Genomic DNA, 21,980 nt, shown 5'->3' on the forward strand with positions numbered 1-21,980 from the left:
TAATTATGTATTTTTTTTTTATCTTGTATTTTTAATGCTGTGAACTGCACTGAGATCTTTGGATGAAGGGTGGTATAAAAATAAAATAATAAAATAAAATAAACAGCCTCACGGGCTGGGCCTATTGAGGCTTGTGAACTAGAGGTTCTCCACTGCTGGTTGGGGTACTTCAGCAAGGCATAGAGGCAGCAGCCCTGTTCAATTCCTGCTCCTGAACAACAAGCTCCATTAGTCACTGTTTGTTGTGGCAGTGAATCCCACACAATCATTATGAGTTGTGTGTAGTACTTTGTTTGTTTCAATCAAGGCCACATTCACACGATACATTTAAAGCACTATGATAAAGTCATTTAAAGTCATTGCTACCACCCCCCCAATTCTTGAAGTTGTATCTTGTTAAAGGTGTTGAAAGTTCTTAGGAGAGTTAATTTTCTGCGAAGAGGGGTTGATTGTTAAGCTCTGTGAGAAGAATAGGGGTCTCCTAACAATTCTCAGCACTCTTAACAAACTACAGCTCCCAGAGTCCTTTGGGGGAAGCCGTTACCATTGAAAGTCGTATTATAGGGCTTTAAATGTATGGTGTCAATGTGGCCATAATCTGCTTGTTATGTACTGAGTTGAATAGGATCCAAACTGTAGCAGTCTGATTGGTCCTAGAACAATAGGATCCAAAAGGCAGCAGTCTGATTGGTCCTAGAACAATAGGATTCAGAATGCAGCAGTCTGATTGGTCCTAGAACAATGCAGCAGTATGATTGGTTGGCAGGAACCACCCAATCCTGCTCCAGATAGAAGTGAATCCACAACCTGATTGGCTTACAGTAGAATTCCAGAATTAGCCAATCATGTGCAGCCCATTGTGTAAATAATGTATATAAAGCAGATACTGTGAGGGGACATTCATTCATTCCTCCTCACCACTATGAGCTGAATAAAGAGCATGAAATCACTTTGCGACTCTGAGTATATTTCACTGGCGACGAAGGTGGGATCCCGCTGAGCTGACTGCCACACACAGCACCGCAGCACCGCCAACTGCCGCACCGCTGCCTCGCACCGTGTATCCAGGCTTCAGCTCCGGGGCACAAGGAACTCAGAATGGCAGCCAACAGCAGCTTCTCGCCATTCAACCCAGCATCTGGAGACTGGGAAGCGTACGCCTCCCGTTTCACCTTCCTCCTAGAAGCCAAAGGGGTCACCGACGAAGAAGACGCCAAGAAGAGGGCGATATTCTTCAGCGTCTGCGGAGAGGAGACGTTTGAAATCGCCCGGGCTCTCCTTGCGCCTGAAGACGTTGCTACTGTTCCATACAAAACAATAATGGAACAGCTGAAGGGGCACTTTTCGCCGCAGCCCTCAGTGGTGGCTCGTCGAAATGCCTTCTACGCAAAGCGGCAAGCCCCTGGGGAAACCATAACTGGGTTTGTGACCTCTCTCCGCCAAGCCGCCCGGTTCTGCAACTTCTCAGAGCTGGAGAACATGCTTCGTGACCGCCTCGTCGGTGGCCTGAAGGATGAGAAGCTGCAACGACGCCTCTACGCTAAGAAGGACCTAACGTTCCAGGTCGCTCTGGAGGAGGCCCTGGCAACAGAAGCTGCCGAGAGGTCGACCCAAGAGGCACGGCCGAGCCTGCCATCCCAACCGAGGGTCCACCATGAAGACCTCACCGACGACTCAGGATCCGACAGGGAGGAGGTGCACCGAGTACAGCAGCGCACTCAAGCAGCGCACAGACCACAGCTGCCTCGACGAGAAGGAGGGAACTGCGCAAGCTGCGGGGAGAGTCACGAGAGGAGGACCTGCCGTTTCCGCAACGCAGAGTGCAGGCAGTGCAGAAAATCGGGACACATCGCCCGGGTGTGTCGGGCTCGGCCCACCCGACACCAGGCATCAGATGACCAATCCAAGAGCCCCAGGTCCCGGGGCCCAACGCACCAAGGCAACTCGACGGAGCTCACGGACTTCCAGGTATACCAGTTGCCCCACCCCAACGTAGAGAAAATTTATGTAGAGGTACAGATAGAGGGGGCCCCATGCCGCATGGAGCTTGACACGGGTTCAACTCTATCCATAATCTCGGCAAGGACCTTAAGGAAACTGTGTCCCACTGGGGGTCCCAAACTCAGGCCGGCCCCATTCACCCTCCGGGACTTCCAGAAACGTAAGGTCCCCACAATGGGGGTGGGGACCTTCAGGGTGCAATACCGAGGGCGGACGCGGCAACTGGACTTGCTTGTGGTCAAGGGCCCCTACATTAGCTTACTGGGATTGGCATGGTTTGGACCACTGGGGCTAGCTGTCACCGGGGTGAACCACACTAGCTTACAAGTGGACGTGGACGCCATATGCAAGGAATTTCCAGGGGTTTTCGATGGGAAATTGGGACAGTATACGGGCCCCCCCATTGCGCTACAGCTTGACCCCGCAGTACGACCGGTCAGGCTCAAGGCCCGCCGGGTCCCGTTCGCCTTGAAACCCCGTATAGACGAGGAATTGGACCGACTCGTAGAGCAAGGAGTGCTGGAGCCGGTGCCTAATGCTCCCTGGGAAACCCCAATCGTCACACCCGTCAAGCCTAATGGTTCGGTCCGCATCTGCGCAGACTACAAATGTACCATAAACAAGGCCCTCACGGCCCACGCATACCCAGTGCCAGTGGTCAGCCATGTCCTTGCCACCCTGGCTGGGTCGAAAATTTTTGGCAAGCTGGACTTGGCCCAAGCATATCAACAGCTGCCAGTAGATGAGGCCACAGCAGAGGCACAGACGATTGTGACGCACAGAGGAGCGTTCAGGGTAAAGCGGCTGCAATTCGGTGTCAGCGTGGCACCAGGCATATTCCAGAATATAATGGACTCTCTCCTTAAAGGGATTCCTGGCGTCACCCCCTTCTTCGATGATGTGTTGATTGCCGGCCCCACACCAGAGGAGTTTGAGGACCGCCTCCGCACCGTTCTGCACCGTTTCCAGACGGCGGGTCTCAAGGTGAAGCGGGAAAAATGTCTACTAGGAGTGCCTCAGGTGGACTTTCTGGGATTTATGGTGGACGCAGAAGGGGTCCACCCGACTGGGGACAAGGTACGGGCCATTTGTGATGCCCCAGCGCCCAAGAGCAAGACTGAACTTCAGGCCTTCTTGGGACTATTGAACTTTTACCATTCCTTCCTTCCCCACAAGGCGGCGGTAGCGGAGCCCCTACACAGACTCCTGGACAAGCGGGCCCCTTGGGTGTGGGGCCAGCGCCAGGAGGCCGCATTCCAGGCAGTCAAGGACTTGCTTGTCTCAAACTCGGTCTTGGCACACTTCGACGAGAGGCTGCCGGTGGTGCTAGCATGCGACGCCTCACCCTATGGCATTGGAGCTGTCCTGGGGCACCAACTCCCGGATGGAAGAGAGGTACCGGTGGCGTACTTTTCCCAGACACTCAACACAACCGAGCGGAACTACTCGCAAATCGACAAGGAGGGTCTGGCAATCGTAAAGGGAGTAAAAAAATTCCATGATTTCTTGTACGGGCGGCCCTTCACCGTGGTGACTGACCACAAGCCGTTGCTTGGCTTGTTTGCCCCCGAAAAGCAGACCCCCCAAGTGCTGTCTCCTCGCGTCCTCAGGTGGTCAATTTTCCTTGCCAGCTACCAGTATGCACTGATTCACCGACCTGGGAAGGCGATGGGCCATGCGGACGCCCTCAGCAGGCTACCACTACCGGAAACAGGCCCTGACCCAGCACCTGCACAAGAGGTTATGAGCCTGGAGCTGCTTCCCGACCGCCCCATTCAGGCACAAGAAGTTGCACACCATTCCAAGAAAGATAGGGTCATCTCCCGGGTCCTGGACTGGGTGTGGAGGGGATGGCCCAGCAGCAGCCCCGGGCCAGAATTCGCCGGCTACACAACCCGCAAACATGAACTGTCGGCCCACAAGGGGTGCCTGTTATGGGGAAGCAGAGTCGTTGTTCCCCAGCCCCTCTGCAAAAGGGTCCTCACAGCCCTACACGAGACACATCCAGGGGTAGTAAGAATGAAGGCCCTTGCCAGGAGTTATGTGTGGTGGCCGGGGATCGATGGAGAGATAGAGGCCTGGGTCAAACACTGCCAGGCCTGCCAAGAATCCCGCCCAGATCCCCCAAGGGCCCCAGTCCAGTCCTGGGAGTCCGCCCGAGCACCATGGTCACGCCTGCATGTGGATTTCGCTGGCCCCTTTCAGGGGAAAACATTCTTCATAGTGGTGGACTCCTACACCAAATGGCTGGAAGTCGCACTGGTACCGTCCACTTCCACGTCCGCAGCCATCCGGGTACTACGCAGGCTGTTTGCAACCCACGGGCTCCCTGACACTCTCGTCTCAGACAACGGGACTGCATTTACGTCAGGAGAATTCCAAACCTTCACAGCGCAGAACGCCATCCGCCACATCCGTTCGGCGCCGTTCCACCCTGCCACCAATGGCCAAGCAGAACGCATGGTGCGGACCACCAAGGACACCCTTCGCCGCATGACGCAAGGGGACTGGGAGTACCGCCTTGCCACATTCCTTCTAGCACAGCACAGCACCCCCAGCTCAACGACTGGCCGGAGCCCCGCTGAACTACTAATGGGTCGGCGCCTTGCAATCAGATTGGACCGCCTTCACCCCGATAGAGCTCAGGATGAGGTAGTGGTGGGGGAAGGCAGGAACCCCCGGACCTTCGAGGCCCAGGACCCAGTGTACGCAAAGAATTTTGGGGCAGGCCCAGCATGGGTACCCGCCACAATCACCAGGGTCACTGGCCCCGTGTCGTACGAGGTGCTAACGGATGGGGGGCAATGCTGGCGCCGCCACTGCGACCAGATACGGCGACGATTCCCGGGAGAAAACCAGGAGGAGGACAGGTCAGAGGAGTCCCAAGGGAACAGCGGGGCAGTGAGGCCCATAGAGCAGGAGGGGCCAGCAGGAGAGGCAGAATCAGTAAATACAGAGAGGACCCGTGAGGCCGAAAGGACACCGGAACCAGAACCACGACTGAGCGAGCCGGTTGCACCAGACCAAACAGCCGCATCACAGCCAGCATCCTTGGAACACGAGCCAGAACCCGGAGCCCGGACCAGGGAACACCCCAGGCCACAACGCACACGTAGGCCGCCGGCATACCTTGAGGACTATGAATGCGACCTCCCGGGCAGGACTGGAACTTAGAGGGGAGGGGTGTTATGTACTGAGTTGAATAGGATCCAAACTGTAGCAGTCTGATTGGTCCTAGAACAATAGGATCCAAAAGGCAGCAGTCTGATTGGTCCTAGAACAATAGGATTCAGAATGCAGCAGTCTGATTGGTCCTAGAACAATGCAGCAGTATGATTGGTTGGCAGGAACCACCCAATCCTGCTCCAGATAGAAGTGAATCCACAACCTGATTGGCTTACAGTAGAATTCCAGAATTAGCCAATCATGTGCAGCCCATTGTGTAAATAATGTATATAAAGCAGATACTGTGAGGGGACATTCATTCATTCCTCCTCACCACTATGAGCTGAATAAAGAGCATGAAATCACTTTGCGACTCTGAGTATATTTCACTGCTGCTGCCAGCTGCTGTGCAATTATGAATCCAGATCGGATTGTTTTGCTGAAACTATATGTTTTTATAAGCACCTCTGCCTTGCTCCACCATTGGTGAAGTAAAGTAACAGGCATGTGGTTCCTTCTAATTGTTCCAAAGGGAGTAGAGATTAAAAATGCAAAAGGAAGAAGTACTATTGTTGCTTTGAGAAAATTCCACAGAGTTCTAGAGATTCGTGGTTGGATCCTGTGCCTGCTACACTTGTGCTGTGCTTTTCCTGTAATTTCTGGGTCACTCTTACCAACAAGGTGAACATAAACTTTCTGGTATTTTATGTTAATTTACAAAACACTACAAAGTGCAATAAACTCCAGATTAGGGATCACTCTTGCTTTTCTCTTGAACTGCTATTGTCACCTACAGTTTCACCTGTAGTCACAGAAAGTAGTTTGCTAATGTGATAAAAGGCAACTGGGAATGTTTTCTTTAAAAGACGCTAAAAGGGGAGAGGGGGAATTGCAGGGTTCAAAGCTACAATAAACTTGCATCAGAGCTTTGTTCCTTGCCCTGCCCTAATGACTCAATGGAAATTAGTCAGGCTTCTTCAGAATCTTCTGGATGTGCAATCATCTTCACTTGACTGGACCAAGGCAGCTATTCAGAAAGAAAAGGCCTTGGCTATATGTGGCAACCATTCATCTCACAGATTGCATCACTCCTTTACAGCCACGCTGTGTTTCAACTGGCAAAAATATTAGAAACAAGGTATTCTTGCGACAGCTACTTTTGATTCACTGTAAATGTAATCAGCAGCCCAGTGAGGAAAACGGGCAGAGCTAGGTATTCTTAGCTTGGAGAAGAAAATGTTGTGGATGGACATGGTAAAAAGGTAAAGGTAAAGGGACCCCTGACCATTAGATCCAGTCATGACCGACTCTGGGGTTGCCGTGCTCATCTCGCTTTATTGGCTGAGGGAGCCGCCATACAGTGGTCATGTGGCCGGCATGATTAAGCCGCTTCTGGTGAAACCAGAGCAGTGCACGGAAACGCCGTTTACCTTCCAGCCGGAGCGGTACCTATTCATCTACTTGCACTTCTACGTGCTTTTGAACTGCTAGGTTGGCAGGAGCAGGGATCGAGGAACGGGAGCTCACCCCGTCGTGGGGATTCGAACCACCGACCTTCTGATCGGCAAGTCCTAGGCTCTGTGGTTTCACCCACAGCGCCACCCGCGTCCTGGTAGTGGTAGTGGTAGTGATCTTCAAATGTCTGAAGGAATGTCATATGGAAGATGGAAGGCCTGCTCTCCATTGCTCCAGGGCAAGATAAGAACCAATGGCTGGAAATTGCAAGGAAGCATATTTCAAATAAGCACTAGGATAAACTTCCTAATGATCCACAGCACGGAATTGCCTTCTTCCTAACTGCTATACTCTGAACTGACATTTCCTTTGAGCAATCCATCACAACTTCCAAGACTTCTTTTCTAGAAAATCACCACCATTGCTAGCAAACTAATCAGTATATGTGAAGTTCATGGGTTTTGTCTCTATGTACTTCCCGTCACACTGTAGTTTACCCCTCACAGAGCTACAAATCTCAGCACCCTACATAAATTAAACTTCCCATGATTCTCTGGGAGAAAGCTATGTGCTTTAAATGTGCTTTAAATGTATGGTGTGTGTGTGTAGACCTCATTTGGGCAAGGCTTTGATGTTTTTAAAGGAAACTCCTTGCCTTTTATAGCTTCCATGACTCTTCTCGTTAACTACTATGGTATCATATTGGTACCTTTCCTGAGCTGTGATATTCTAGCCAAACTTTTATTAATCTGTTTTAAAACAAACAAACCCAATACTCCAAACTTCTTTGAGAGATTTCAGCCTGTTGACTCCCATTTTCAGCTCCTTGTATTATTGAGAAGTTTCCTGTTTTGAAATCAGTAATACAGTGGTTGTTGTTTAGTCGTTTAGTCGTGTCCGACTCTTCGTGACCCCATGGACCAGAGCACGCCAGGCACTCCTGTCTTCCACTGCCTCCCGCAGTTTGGTCAGACTCATGTTTGTAGCTTCGAGAACACTGTCCAACCATCTCGTCTTCTGTCGTCCCCTTCTCCTTGTGCCCTCCATCTTTCCCAGCATCAGGGTCTTTTCCAGGGAGTCTTCTCTTCTCATGAGGTGGCCAAAGTATTGGAGCCTCAGCTTCATGATCTGTCCTTCCAGTGAGCACTCAGGGCTGATTTCCTTAAGAATGGATAGGTTTGATCTTCTTGCAGTCCATGGGACTCTCAAGAGTCTCCTCCAGCACCATAATTCAAAAGCATCAATTCTTCGGCGATCAGCCTTCTTTATGGTCCAGCTCTCACTTCCATACATCACTACTGCGAAAACCATGGCTTTAACTATATGGACCTTTGTTGGTAAGGTGATGTCTCTACTTTGTAAGATGCTATCTAGGTTTGCCATCGCCTTTCTCCCAAGGAGCAGATGTCTTTTAATTTCATGACTGCTGTCACCATCTGCAGTGATCATGGAGCCCAAGAAAGTAAAATCTCTCACTGCCTCCATTTCTTCCCCTTCTATTTGCCAGGAGGTGATGGGACCAGTGGCCATGATCTTCATTTTTTTGATGTTGAGCTTCAGACCATATTTTGCACTCTCCTCTTTCACCCTCATTAAAAGGTTCTTTAATTCTTCCTCACTTTCTGCCATCAAGGTTGTGTCATTTGCATATCTGAGGTTGTTGATATTTCTTCCGGCGATCTTAATTCCAGCTTGGGATTCATCCAGCCCAGCCTTTCGCATGATGAATTCTGCATATAAGTTAAATAAGCAGGGGGACAATATACAGCCTTGCCGTACTCCTTTCCCAGTGGTACCTCGGGTTAAGTACTTAATTCGTTCCGGAGCTTAACCTGAAACTGTTCTTAACCTGAAGCACAACTTTAGCTAATGGGGCCTGCTGCTGCCGCCGCACCACCGGAGCACGATTTCTGTTCTCATCCTGAAGCAAAGTTCTTAACCTGAAGCACTATTTCTGGGTTAGCAGAGTCTGTAACCTGAAGCGTATGTAACCTGAGGTACCACTGTATTGCACTTTCTTGGAAAAATTTCCTCTTGTGTGTACATTGAATTCAATAGCACTGTGATCATTCTTGTTTGGTTCAACAACCCTCATATCTTTATCCAGGGCTAGGGAACTATTCAGGATTAATTCTCCTCTAGGCACTTCCATGACCCAATTATTCTAAGGCAATTACGATACTGAGAACAACATGTTTTGTTTGCTATGACCCACATATTTATTTGCCCACATATTTATTTGCCCAAGTAGTATAAGCAATTGACACTGTCCATCATTACAACACTTTCCCCTAGGGCTGCCTCCCTGATTCCTTGATCTCAAGAGCACCTCCTCTGGTGGGAGGAATAATATGCAGCAGCATCTCATATGGTGACAGCAGGGCACCATCCCTCAGACAGCTGCTGATAGTCCACCACTGCTAACCGCCCTGGACCCCTTTTCTGGTACTCCAGTAAATATAATCAACCATTAGTGCAGTTATCCACAGTGCCTCAGAGCAAGGCTACAGCACTCTGGTAAATTGCACTGATGAATCTTATTAACTGCACCCTTCCGTTGTCTTGAGGGTTCTGCGTGGGTTGCTGGTGTCCTTCAGGCTTTTGGTTCAGCAACATATTACTCTTTACAAAGTGCACACAATGACTGTCACATGACAAGAGGGACTACAAGTCACACTAACTTCCCTTTTTGATGCTTTGTTCTGTGAAATAGCTCCTAGCAGAGTGCTAATATTAGTCCATTGACTTCAAAATCAAGAGGCATATTTAGACCGCAAAATATAAGACATGACTGTGCTAGGCCGTCTTGCTGTAAATCCACTTGGGATTTACCTATTGCAACAAAACCTTCTCCTCAAGATAAAATGTACATTATAAAGGTTGGTTAACATAATCCCAAGGGCATTCGGCTCTATCAAAATGTGTTTTATCCTTAGCACAGTGCTCACAGTTGTCCTGATCTGCTGCCAGTCGCACAATATCTTGTCATATTAAGGGGGGGGGGTGTACATCCACTGCTGCACCAGAAACCAGGTCTGCACAGCTCCCAATTGGACTGAGAACTGAGCATGCATGCAGTGCCAAACAAAGTGATCAGCAATGCTAGAGTTAAATAGTGGCAACCAAAAACCGTTCAGAACAAAACAAACAAAGCAAAGTGCATTGATGAAAACAAATGAACCTGTTTTATTTAAGACCTTTTTAAAAATGTCTCCCTTCATTAAAACTTCCAGGGTGCTTTACAGTGTAATTCAACTTACATAGGAGTCAGTGCATTAAAAGCATAAAACATACAGTATCCACAGTAGCTAAAAGCTTGGTATTGACATCCAGCAAATACTGCTGGATTACAGCCCCAGGAAACATGACTAATGGTCAGGAATGATGGGATTTATAGTTGAAAACATCTGGAAGGCACCAGATTAGGAAAGGCTGGTCTAATTACAATGCTGGAGATGGAGCACAGAAATTATGCACTCTTAACATCATTATAACAGGGTGGTTATTCCATTATGTTAAGTACAAATTTAAACTGAGGGCTTATCCACACCTCTGTTTGCTCTGCCACTTTCTCCCCGGTGGAGCCTGTGGTTTAGCACTGAATTGACACAAATGGCAATTGGGTTTTCTGTGCATTGTTTAGTGCTAAATTGGGGCAAAGTGGTGGAGCAAAGGCAAAACCATTCAGACCCATGCTTTCTAGACACGGGACAAAAAGAAGTGTGGATGAACCCTAAATCTGAACCAGTACAACAGTCATGGTTTCTGCCCTAGGAACCTGTAAATTATTTCAGGAAAAGGGATGCACATGAAGTACAATAAAAATCAAATTAAACAAAAATCTCAGGCCTTTCACTACAATTCCAAGGTTTCCTTTAGAGAAGCCACAATGGTTAATATGGTAGACATTTGAAGTGTAGACACTGCACTTGAATCCATTTGTAGAAATGGCAATCAATTAAATACCTGTCTGCTATGTGTGTTGTCATCGTCCGTGCTATTTAACATGCCTCTGAAACCACTAGGAGCTCTCATCAGGAAAGCTGGAATGAAGTGTCACCTATGTGTAAATTGTACCCCCCCCCCCCGGTTCTATCTTAATTAGGAGAGGCAATTCATGTGCTGGACCAGTGCTTAGAAGTGGTGAAGGGCTGGTTGTTGACCAATAAATTGAATCTTTATCCTTTGAGGACAGAGGTATAATGTGCTCTGAGTTCTCAAGTCTAGAAGGTACAGAGACAGACTGTTCTCAGTGGGAGTGAACACCCCTGAAACAACAGGTCAGTAGCTTGGACGTGTTCCTGGATATACCATATTGTTGAAAAAAGCTGCATGGGCCCCAGCTGGCCAGATGCCGAGTGAAATTGCCACAGCTCTCATATTGCAAGTTGAGGCATTTTTACCCCAGTGCCTCACTGGCTGTGGCCAATACAGCTGGCTCCAGCCTGCTTCTCAGCCGGGGGGCAGGCAGAAAGGCTCCTGCCCAGGGCCTTGCAGAGCCAGGCACAGGCCCGGGCCAGGTAGATAATGTGCCCCCCCTTTTTTTACCCTGGGGATAACTGAAGTCTTATAAATAAGTATATAAATAATTTTCACAAAAGTTATGCTGACAAATAATTTTATTTCAAGGCTTGAACCGTATCTGCATATAAAGACAAAATGGAAAATATAGATATACAATAGTGCTTTTTAAAAAAAATACATAGGGAATGCATGCTGACCGAGGCCCCCTTTGGAATCGGAGGCCTAGGCCAAGTGGCCCATATGCCTGTCTGGGCCTGCTCCTGCCCCCATTTGAGGAAGCCCCAAGGCCCCTTGGCCAGGCGCCGCTGGCCAGCGAATCCAGCCCTGAGTCCTCTGCCACTTGCACGCAGGAGACATGGGGCTCCCTGGCCTGGCTCTGCTTGTCAAGATTGGTGATGGTTTCACCAGCGATACACTGCTGAGTGAGGCTGTCGTTGCGGTCTGCCCCCACATATCTGGATATATCACCCAGGTCTACATCATAGAATTGTAGAGTTGGAAGGGACTCCAAGGCTCATCTAGTCCAACCCCCTGCAAATGCAGGAATCTCTAAGATAGCCAAGAAGCTTCTTCCTCAACCCATTGCTTGCAAACATGGCCTCCTGCTCCTGGGGGAGTATGGAGAGAGGGCAATACCTATCCATCTTGCCATGGCAGGTTACCCCCAAATCCTGGCACTAATAATCTCCTTGCACCCATCCCTCTTACTCCCCAGGTGGCCCTTCCCTGCAGTTTAGAAACCTAGGGAGTAACAGCTGAGCACAAACAAGGCAAGATAAGAGGTCCACAAATCCCAGCAACAAGTCACGTACTATGACCATACTTGTTCTGCAAGCTCGCTTATCATTGAGTGAAAAGACTTTCCCTTACATTGCACATTTCACATGCAATTGGGTCATGAAGAAGGTCCATGAAGCAGGGCCAACTGGCGACAAGATCAGTCCAAATGTGGTCCCTGGGACATTTCTTGCCAGTCCGGCTACATCAAGGGTGGAATGCTTTCAACATCATAATGGCTGGTGATCCCTGTTATTAGTGCATTCAAAACAGTTATTAAAAATGCCTCTGCACTGCATGTGGGAGGCACTTGGGTGCCCTTCCAATCTGATAGGAGCAGGTTTAGCATGGTGGCAGTGAGGCTGAGCTATGGATCAGGGCGTCCTCCGCTCAAACCTTGCCTCTGCCACAAATTCAGTAGGTGCTCTTGGGCAAGTCAGTATCTCTCTGCCTCTGAACTATGGGCATAGTAATACTGACTTACAGGATTGTTGTAAGGATCGCAGCTAGATACTGCATGTAAAGCACTGAACACATGACAGATTATTAGATTCAAATGTCAGATTCCTAGTGATAATATAAGATCTGCTTCCTTACAGGTTTTGAACAGCTCTTACTCGAACTAATGCTTTGCCTATATTTGCTTCCTTGCATTTCCCACTCATTGGGTCTAATTTGGTCCTCTGAGACAAGCAAGAATAAGTCTGCTCCAACTACATGACCACCCTTTAGATGTTGGAAGACAGGCATTGCATCTCCCATTCTCCTCCAAGCTAAAACACACCGAGCTCTGCCAACTGTTCCTCATAATACCTGGTTTCCAGGAAGCCTTACCTGTCTCCTTATGAGAAGGAGATGCCCAGGAAGAAAGCCTGGCTACACATCCTAGGTGGTCCTCTTGATAGCTTCGCTTCAGATTACTGTAACAAAGGCTTTGATGTCCTTTGTGATGAAATGCTATCCTTTGGCCCATTTATTATTACCAGGGCATCTTCAAAATATTAAACTTGGACCTCTTAAATTATTCTTTGTTTTCTCAGTAAGTAGGAAGGAGTTTACACAGCTGCATTCAAAAAATATTAGATCTTACTGAGAAAATATGTGCTCAGTTTTCTACCCAGTTAAGTCAAATTACTTGGATTTAAAACTATTTGGGTTTGCAGTTCTAAATACACACTTCTAAGACATCCCAGAGGACTCAGTAGGACTTCCTTCTGAATAAACATGCATGAGCATCAGCCTGTTCCAAAGGAAGACATGCTTTTAAAAGATAATGCATTGAAGGCTATGGAAATAAAAGCTAGTTGTAAGCAATGGCAAGATACCCATCTCAACAGGTGGCAAATGAGGGGGGAGAGATTTATGCACCCTGAAAGGTCTATAAAGTGTGTAGAGCTGACCCTTTATTTATGGCACTTCAAAGACTGAAGTTTTTTACTTCCTTCACAATGAAGCCAAAAGTGAAAGAGCAAACCACGAGAGGCCTCACTGAATTTGAACTACAGTTACTGAACTTTGATATAAGTTATTGAGGCCAAGTTAGCTATGGTTAACAATGGATATGGGGAAATGACAGGGCATGTAACAGTATTGGGGAAAGGGCTTACAAAGACATTTATTGAAGTTGCCACTTCAATGAACAAGCTTTGGGACGGCAGAGCAACATTACAGATGGAAATAAATTAAATTCAGTTTATATTTAAATACTAGCTTCCCTGATGCAAGTGTTCCAGAATAAGGTGCAAACTGAAACACAAAATTCACAATTTTGCAGTTCTCCAGCCAAGACCTGTGTACAAAAAAATGCATATACTAGGGTACAGTGTGCATATAACTACATATACTAATGAAAACAGCATATTAAAGTCTGCTATTTGTGCTATATGGGGAAATTGCTATGTAAAAATGTGTATACTAGGGGAAATTCCCTAACAACGTTATATGAGGAGACATTCAGAGTATAATGCTGATGTATTTTCAGGAGGGCTTAAAAAACCAATACATTTCCACTGCTGTGGAAATGTGGAGAACTGACCTTAAAATTGGAAAAATGAGAAACCAAAATGGATATATTCAGCCATCCCTAACTAACACTCTCCATATCTGCCCAGATCTGGGGAGCAATGCTAAAAGCTATCTATAGGTGGCATTACAAACCAGAAAAAAATCTCTTGCATTTTTAAAGCATAATTGCACCTCTGGTGCCACCAGAACCTCAAGCAATAGCAGAGGATCCAGGAGTTCTTAGGAATGTCAGAGAAGCTGGCACAAAGGGTCCACTTGCTTATGTACAAAGCTCCCCAAAAACATTCTGTTCAGTATGGTTTCATTTTATCAAGTTTACCTCGGCCGATAGGTGTTTTGAAAACTCCCGGCATGATACTGAGGGATTTGGGTATGTTTAGTCTGGAAAAGGAGGAGACTGGGAGGAGAGATGATAACCATCTTCAAATATCTCAAGGGCTGTCACATGAAGCAAGCATATTTTCTACTGCTTTTTGTGGAGTTGAGAGTAGTTCCTTATCCTAGACGGTTTGTTGGAAATTGAAACCATAAATGTCATAAGCAGTAAACTACGAACCTGTAGAAAGATCAGATTCATAAATATTTTTTTACTTTGCTTTGTAGCTTTACCTTTTGCTTTCTCATTTCTGGGGGGTGGGGGTGGGGCTGTATTCGTATTTCTGTACTTTTGAAAATTCAATTTATTTAAAGACTGGAGTTTGAAGACTCCAGTGTCATTGCAAGGATAGTTACTGTGCACTTGAACCTTTTACTGTGTTTTCCCAAATCTTCCTTGCCAGTTTGACATGAATGTCACAAGTTTCCCAAGAAATCTTCGACCTCTGCCATTCCTCCAGAGACGCTGCTAATCCAAGAAACATACTATTGCGATAATAGCTCGGATTCAGTAGTGTGGTGGAGCAGCAGAACCAGTCCCTTGTCTTCACAATGCTGTTTACTAGAAAACTGGAGGTGTCCCAACAGCTGGCATTGGTTAGGAGTATTGGAAACTGCTTTATACAAACTCACATGGCACTCTTTCAGTATTGACTGGCAGCAGGTCACTCTTAAGTCTCTAAGCACTGTACCTCCAAGCTACACACTTGCTTTTTCAGAGGGCCTGAACCTCATGCAAAACAGGACAACTGACCCATTTTCTGGAACAGGGAACCTCTCACCCACAGGGTCTCTGTCCTGCTGGGATTCAGCTTCAGCTTTTTGGCTGTCATCCAGCTCATTACTGAGTTTAGGCACTAGTGCAGGATCTGCACATCACCTTTTGCTTCAGATGCTACAGAGAATAGAGCTGTGTAAACTGCATACTGATCACACTCTGCTCCAAAGCTGCGAACCCAGCAGTTTCATACAGCTATTGGATAGCATTGGGGACAAAGTGGTGTCCTGCAACTCACAGAGGGTCAAAAGGCAATCAGTCACCCAATTGCTCCTCTATGTAGGTGTAACACATTGCCCTGTTCACTCTCAGCTCTCAAAGCCGATCCAATAGGACACCGTGTGGGAGAATCAACTCCCCTTTCCATCTCCCTCCCAATGAAAGTTATCAGTCCAGAGCCGATTTGGTCTCCAAAACCTAGATTGAAAAGGGTCAGGAACATTGGTGTTATTCAAGAGTGCCAGCAGTTGTGCTGCCACTACCCTCTCAACTTCCCCCAAAAGGGGTATTGGCAACTGGCAGGTAGTTTGTTTGTATGGATAGGGGTAGGTTTTGAATCCACCATAACCCATTATAATTATGTATAACAGGTCAATGAAAATCTTATGAAAGCATTTTGTATGGCAAGATCCCTCTCAGCTCTCTGTAAAGCAGACCTCATGGCTGTAATACCTAGTCTAATTTCTCTTTGTTGTTCATTATTTTTTCTTGCCCCCAAACCCAGTCACTGGGGTTTGTCAGTGTGTGCTTGCCAAATCCCCAAAATTCTTGCCCTATTTAGTTACGTATTGCACAATGAGTTTGCTGTAACACTTTGCAGTCGTTTAAAGCTGATATATAAAAGTCAACTGTCAAGCTTTATAAAGAACTTTTAAGAAGTTGAGCAAACCTCGTCTTTCAGAAACACAACGTCATTTCTTTGTCCTAATTTACAAGTGTAGGGAAAGCAAATTAACAGAAAGAGGAGGATAGAAAGGCCAGGTGAGCACAAGTGATCAGAGGGGGAACAAGAAGCCTAAAACAGGGAGGTGCAAGTAAGATATTTGCCCTACTATAACAGAATCGGGGGAAGAGTGGGAACCACTTGAACCCTGTATGCTTGCAGTTTTTCAAGGGGCATATACACAGGCTCAGATCTCAGGTACCAACCATTTCCTGTATTTTACCTGTAGGCTATCAGAGGAAATCAGGAGGTCCAGGGGTCAAATGTGACCCTCTAAGCTTCTCTCTCCCTCTCTCTGACCCTCTACATTCTCTCCACAAATTACACTCTGCAAAGGCAACCGTCTTCACCAGCCTTGCTTCACACCCTCCTTGAGTGTTTCTCCTTAGCTGGAATGTGTCCTTGAATACCAGTAATGCCTTTTGCTTGCCTGGATGGAGAAGAGAGAGAGGTGTCTGTGTAGAAGTTAGCTAACAGAACGAAAAGCAGTGTTTACATTTGTTGCTCCTCCCACTTTTGCTTCTGGCCCCACCCACCACTGGCCCATGGCACCCAGAAGGGGAACTGTCCAGAGGGAAACTACCACCCTCTGGCAGAAAACAGCTCCCCACTCCTGCTCTTGGCAGAAGCCAAAACACTCTCATGCATGCACACACTGTGGGGCAGAGATTACCAGGCCAGGTAGTATTTTGAACCTGAGTTTGGCAGTTCTCCAATTCCATGCAATTTCCTTCCTCTAAATATTTTTCCACTGAGCTGTATAATGCTGTGAAAACTGTACAAATCAATTTAGCTTTATATTGTGATCCTTAAAAGGAAAAAAAAAAGCAACCAAAGAACACACCATTATTATTTTTTGGGTATGGTCAAATACCAAACACTTCCATGTGACCGAATTTTCTGAAGGTGCAGAATTGTGCCTATACAGTATTTTCAAAATACCCTAAATAAGCAGTGACTCTTGGCTTTGTGGACAGTCGCTCTATCAAAATCGGTTGTGATGTATGCAGAAAGAATAATCAGGGCACAATCCAAGCCCCAAAACTATCACACTGGGTGGGTGGGGAGAATGGGGTAAATCTACCTCTTTCCAGCCCACAGCAGCTCTGCAGGTGTGAAGCACCCCATCCTGTCCAAAGGTTCAGGTAGGTGGAGGTAACGCTGTCAGCAGCCTGCAGAAAGTCCTGATCCAGCTCCGTTGCTGCCCCTTGACAGAATTGGGCCCAATCTGAGTCCGATTGCTACGCCAGGTTCAGGTTTCTTCCTGTTTCCCTGCCTTCTGCCCTGGTTGGCATGAACAATTGGGGGGACGGGACGTGTTGGTGGCTCCTGTCAGGTCATACTGCTGCCCAGCCTGACTCTTGATTGCTCTACATACCTTTATTGCTTTACCTAAAATTAATCACTCTGCAAACTGTGCAATTACTCCCTTTTGGTCCTGAAAGAGATTTCGTTCAATGGAAACAACATACATTCTCTGCTATAGCTGTAGGAGTCTTGAAGGAAACTAATTTTCTTAGCGACAACAAAATGTCAGGAAAAGGCTACTACAATTCCTATGTGCCACAGCAAATTTTCACTGTCTCACAGCTAGTGCTATCATTCTTAAACCCCTTGCTCCAAGAAGTCTGAATAATACGAATAACACATGAGACTACTGCATAATCAATTATTTTGCATGGAGTTTTATCTTTAAAGAAAAGGTCAAAGACATCATTCAGCAATTTGTCAGGACCAATCTGCATTCTGACTGCATCCACCTTTGTAAAGTCCTGGCTGTCATTCCAAGGGAAGAAGTTGCACCACAGTTTTCACGAGTTCATATGAAACATCTTAACTGTTCCCTGTTTGACTTTCAGGCACTCTTTTTCTGAGCCTTCTCTTGTGCCATATTCTCTTTGGCTTCACACCTAGAGTTGAAGGCATTTAGCATTTCTCTAATGGTTAAGTTGGCTCCTTTCATGATCAGTCTGTCACCGTCGGCTGCAAAAGAATTAACATAGTTTAGAACAGAAGGAAAACAAAACGCAATTGCCCAAGTTCTACATGACAACATCAGGTGAATATTCTTGGTTAAATGTTCCAGATTTTTAGAAAGCAACATTACAGGTGTATTGAAACGCTGCAAGTACTGCAAAAGGATACTGTGTGTGTACATATATATGGCTGCAGATCATTCTTTGTACCATGTCCTTCAAAACAGAGTAGTGAGAGAACTTGGCTGGCACCACAGAACTCCCAAGTCTACACCTAAAGAACCTTGACAGGACTCAAAGTAGCAAACATTGGCGCTCTCCTGCTTTTTGACATTTGCTCACCAGAAGTGCACAGACTCTCCCGAGTGATTTATCTGGGGTGGAGATGCTATAGGAATGTGGATCCCTTCTATATGGTCTATATGGAAATCACCTTGCAGTTCTCTGGATCTTCCCTGGGTCTGCATCAAGTGTTTGACATAAAAACAGTCTAAATTTGCAAGTAAGATCATGGACATATGAAAAACTGGTGCACAGGTTTTAAGGGCTACAAACTTTGTGAATAGAGAACAGAGTTAGAACTAAAGGGGGGCGGGAGGTAGAGCTTATTCATTAATTATGTTCCTGGCCCCCCCCCCCCCATATTTTAGGTGCCTCCTTTCACACTGTAAATCTTAGTATTATTTTATTGATTTGTTGCAGTATGTACTTGTCATGGCCTTTGGCTGGAACAATAAAATATACTTATTGAAAATATAATGTGAGGCAGTTAATGACAGAAATCGGCTGCCCCAATATTCCATTATCTGAAAGCTATTTTCACTGTTTCTGATAATGGAAGTCTCTGAGATAATGGAAGTTACAGATGGCCAGCTACAGTGACCACACAGCTCATGAAGTAAGGGTCTTGGAAAGGGTTGGAGAACAAACATAATTTTCTAAGAGGAAGCCCCACTGAACTCAACGGACTTTCGAATAGACACGCATTGTATGTAAGGGCAGAACTGCACATTTCAAATAATAATGTGCAAACTACAACCCTGTGTCAAATCCTCCTTCTCCCTCACTAACCTTGCATGCCTATCTGTAAGTGACGTGGTTTTGTATGGTGTGTAGTTGCACACTAACCTTCCCATTAGAGCAGCTTAATTTGTAATAGAACTCTGGTCAGGTTTGAATGCGATGGCAAACCAGGCTTTTATCACATCATCACCATACATTTGGCGCCTACAGCTTCCCCCAAAGATGCCTGAGAACTGCAGGTTGTTAAGGGTGCTGAGAATTGATCTATGAGAGGAGTAAGCTACAGTTCCCACGATTATTGGAAGGAAGCCATGTGCTTTAACTGTATGGTGTGGATGCGCTAGCTTACTGTGGTTCATCATGAATGAGCAGCATCCAGTGAGGCTACTGGTTTTTTTTCAAAAGCTACCATGAGCCATCTAGTGGAGTCAAAGCACACTGCCATTGGAAGTATACTTTTCTCAGTTCTTTTTATCTTCCTGGCTTAACTGACAATGCAGAGATACGGCAGATAGTAGTTCCAAACTTTGTTACAACCTTCCTGCCAGAAGCAACCTGCAGAAATGAGTTCTTGCCATCTAGCACTGCTTAAGGAGCGGGGTGGGAATTTGCGGAAACCAAGGGAAAGAAAGTAATACTTTGATCACCAAGCCAATGTATTTACACATCAAAGGTACTTCCTAGAATAGCAATAAGGATGGTTAAAATAAAATAAAGAGGTTTTCAAGTAAAGGCATTTGAGGCAAGAGGCATAAATGGTCCAAAACACTGGGTAAAATGTTAATGGAGCTCTTCCTCCATTAAGATCCCACAAGTAAAATAAGTTTGGACCCTTTTTCTCTGAATTTGAAAGACACAGAAGACCCCCAACTTCTTTAGGACAGGGATGGCTCGCCTCTGTAGTTTTAGGATCTGAGAGTGGTCAGTTCCATAATAATGTTTGCAGAATTATGCCAAAACCTTGCTAAACGCTCCGCAGATTCACTTATCTGAACATCCGACTTCCTTGGTTTTTTTCCTGCTTGGTCAGCTGTAGCCACTTTTGGGCAGGGGAGTGAAAGCAGACAAGTCAGAGTACAGGAAAAATCTGACAAATCAGACAGTGAGAGAGATCGGGCAAATCCATTTTTTTCCTTTGCCTCTCTTTTGCTGATTGGCTACAGCCATTTCAGGAAGAAAGTATGGAGAGTGTGGGGAAAGGGAGCAGACAAATCCTGCATTAGGCAAGTTTCCATGGGAAACAATGGAAACCATGGACTCGGTTATGCAAACACTTGCCTGGCGAACAATTTCCAGGGAAGGCATTGGGTTTGTAAAGGGGGACCTGCTTGTATATCCAAAAAGGAGATGCCACATTAATAGTGGAAACTTTTTACAGCTTGACAGCTTTTTGAATAGGGAGGCTTCCAGGGAGCAGAAAATTATTTAGAGGGGGTTCATCTGGCCCAAAGGCTACCAGCTGACCATGTCGGCTTTGGTTTACAAAACAGGAATGCTTCCTTACCAAATACGACGTCAATTACTGGTTCAGACCCATCGTGTTTTACATCTGTTTTCACTTCACAGTTGCTGTTGGATAAAAAGGCTTTCTTTGTATACAGACACTGTAGGAAATTTCTGAAAAGGTTCAGAAATATAGATCAGAACATATTTTATCAATAACATAGCAGTTAGTAGTATAAAATACAATAAACAATTTTTTTAGTCTAAAGATTTTATCTCAACGATCCACAAAACACCTCATAGGAAGAATAAGAGTGGAACAATGTAATAATATCAGCTGCCAAAATCCAAAATATACATAGAGCAAAGCTCTGAAACATAAGACAGACAATACAATCTTACAAGTTACAAAAACAAATAAAAAATCCTTGCAGTTTAGTAGCTTGCCATACCAATTGCTCAAAGCACTCCGGTGTTGAATTATTTACATTTTATTTATTGAATTTATATCCTGCCCTCCTTTTTGAAAGAGCTCAGGGTGAAGGAGGCAAATATCTAACTCAGTCATTTTGGATTAAGGCAGAGTGTGATTATTAGTACTAGACATGACTTAATCAGGATGCAAGCCATGTAAGGAAACATATCTGTATAGCATATCAAGCATGCACCTTGTTAAAAATGCATGTTCAGAGTCAACATACCAGGCATTAAGAGCCTGGACTGGGGCATGGAGTGGAGGGGTGGGATGCTAGCATGCCAACACTGCAGAAGCGGCAGCTTAAACAAGGTGTACAAAAGTTTACCTTCTATGCCCAACACCATACTTCCTAGGTCTAACAATAATTTAGGAGTGGCATGGCAGGGTTTTGTTTTGTTTGTTTTTTGTATAAACTATGCATGATCTCAGGTAGAAATTCAACAGAACAGTTCTCTTTCTCTCCTCCCTGCATTGCTTACTAGAAAAGGCCCTATCCCACACCGGATGAATTACTGCCTGCCATGCAGCAGGGCAAAGGCACAGCAGCAAAACAGTCAGAAATAAATGAGTCCTGCTAATCGTTTATTTAAAAAATCAAGCTGGGGCCCATTCTCAGCACGTAAAGATATACAAAAGTACTTTGCACCCCCAGTACTAAGGAACCGCAGCCCAGCATTGGGAGCCAGATTCTACAATCAGAATGGGCAAAACGTGCCTATGATGCCAGTGTATTTCGCGCAGGTTGTGTGCATGGCTTGCCCATCAGTGCCCTGGGATGAATGGGTCCGGGGGTGGGGAGTCCTGTTTCGGATCCAGTGGATCCCAACCCCGTGGCCTCTCCTCACCTGGTGCTCTCCACGTTGGACTCGAAGGGGCAGAAGGCGACCAAGACGCTCTTCACCTGCTTGAGCGTCACCCCCGCCCTTTTCGGCACCACGAACGACATTTTCCTCCCTCCCTCCGGTAGGATCGGTAAGAGCGAGCGCCTTGCCCGCTGAGCGACCGGAAGGACTACAG

At 46.3% G+C, this 21,980-nt stretch overlaps 2 protein-coding genes and 1 long non-coding RNA gene across 4 annotated transcripts in view; 1 reads left to right on the plus strand and 2 right to left on the minus strand.

Annotated features, from left to right (window-relative positions):
- Positions 1–21,980, minus strand: part of LOC308481351 (myelin P2 protein-like) — a 215,637-nt gene that overhangs the window by 90,215 nt on the left and 103,442 nt on the right. The window lies entirely within an intron of this gene.
- LOC308481408 overlaps positions 1–21,980 on the plus strand; it is a 50,953-nt gene that overhangs the window by 444 nt on the left and 28,529 nt on the right. The window lies entirely within an intron of this gene.
- On the minus strand, positions 17,713–21,980 carry MRPL53 (mitochondrial ribosomal protein L53). The gene is made up of 3 exons (XM_081013700.1): positions 21,809–21,980; positions 20,547–20,659; positions 17,713–18,026 (listed from the first exon to the last, which is right to left on the minus strand). Exons 1-3 carry the CDS (start codon positions 21,907–21,909, stop codon positions 17,899–17,901), a joined length of 342 nt encoding a protein of 113 aa, XP_080869826.1. The 5' UTR covers positions 21,910–21,980; the 3' UTR covers positions 17,713–17,898.

Source organism: Podarcis pityusensis (genome assembly GCF_964106645.2).
Source record: "Podarcis pityusensis genome assembly, chromosome: 7".
NCBI classification, from domain to species: domain Eukaryota; kingdom Metazoa; phylum Chordata; class Lepidosauria; order Squamata; family Lacertidae; genus Podarcis; species Podarcis pityusensis.

What these genes read in the sequence shown, in the direction of transcription:
- MRPL53 (XM_081013700.1), bottom strand. Translation starts at nt 21,909, where the DNA reads ATGTCGTTCGTGGTGCCGAAAAGGGCGGGGGTGACGCTCAAGCAGGTG. An exon ending in TCCAACGTGGAGAGCACCAG is followed by an intron (nt 20,660 to 21,808) that starts GTGAGGAGAGGC and finishes GAACCTTTTCAG; the next exon opens with AAATTTCCTACAGTGTCTGT. An exon ending in AGTAATTGACGTCGTATTTG is followed by an intron (nt 18,027 to 20,546) that starts GTAAGGAAGCAT and finishes ATTCTTTTGCAG; the next exon opens with CCGACGGTGACAGACTGATC.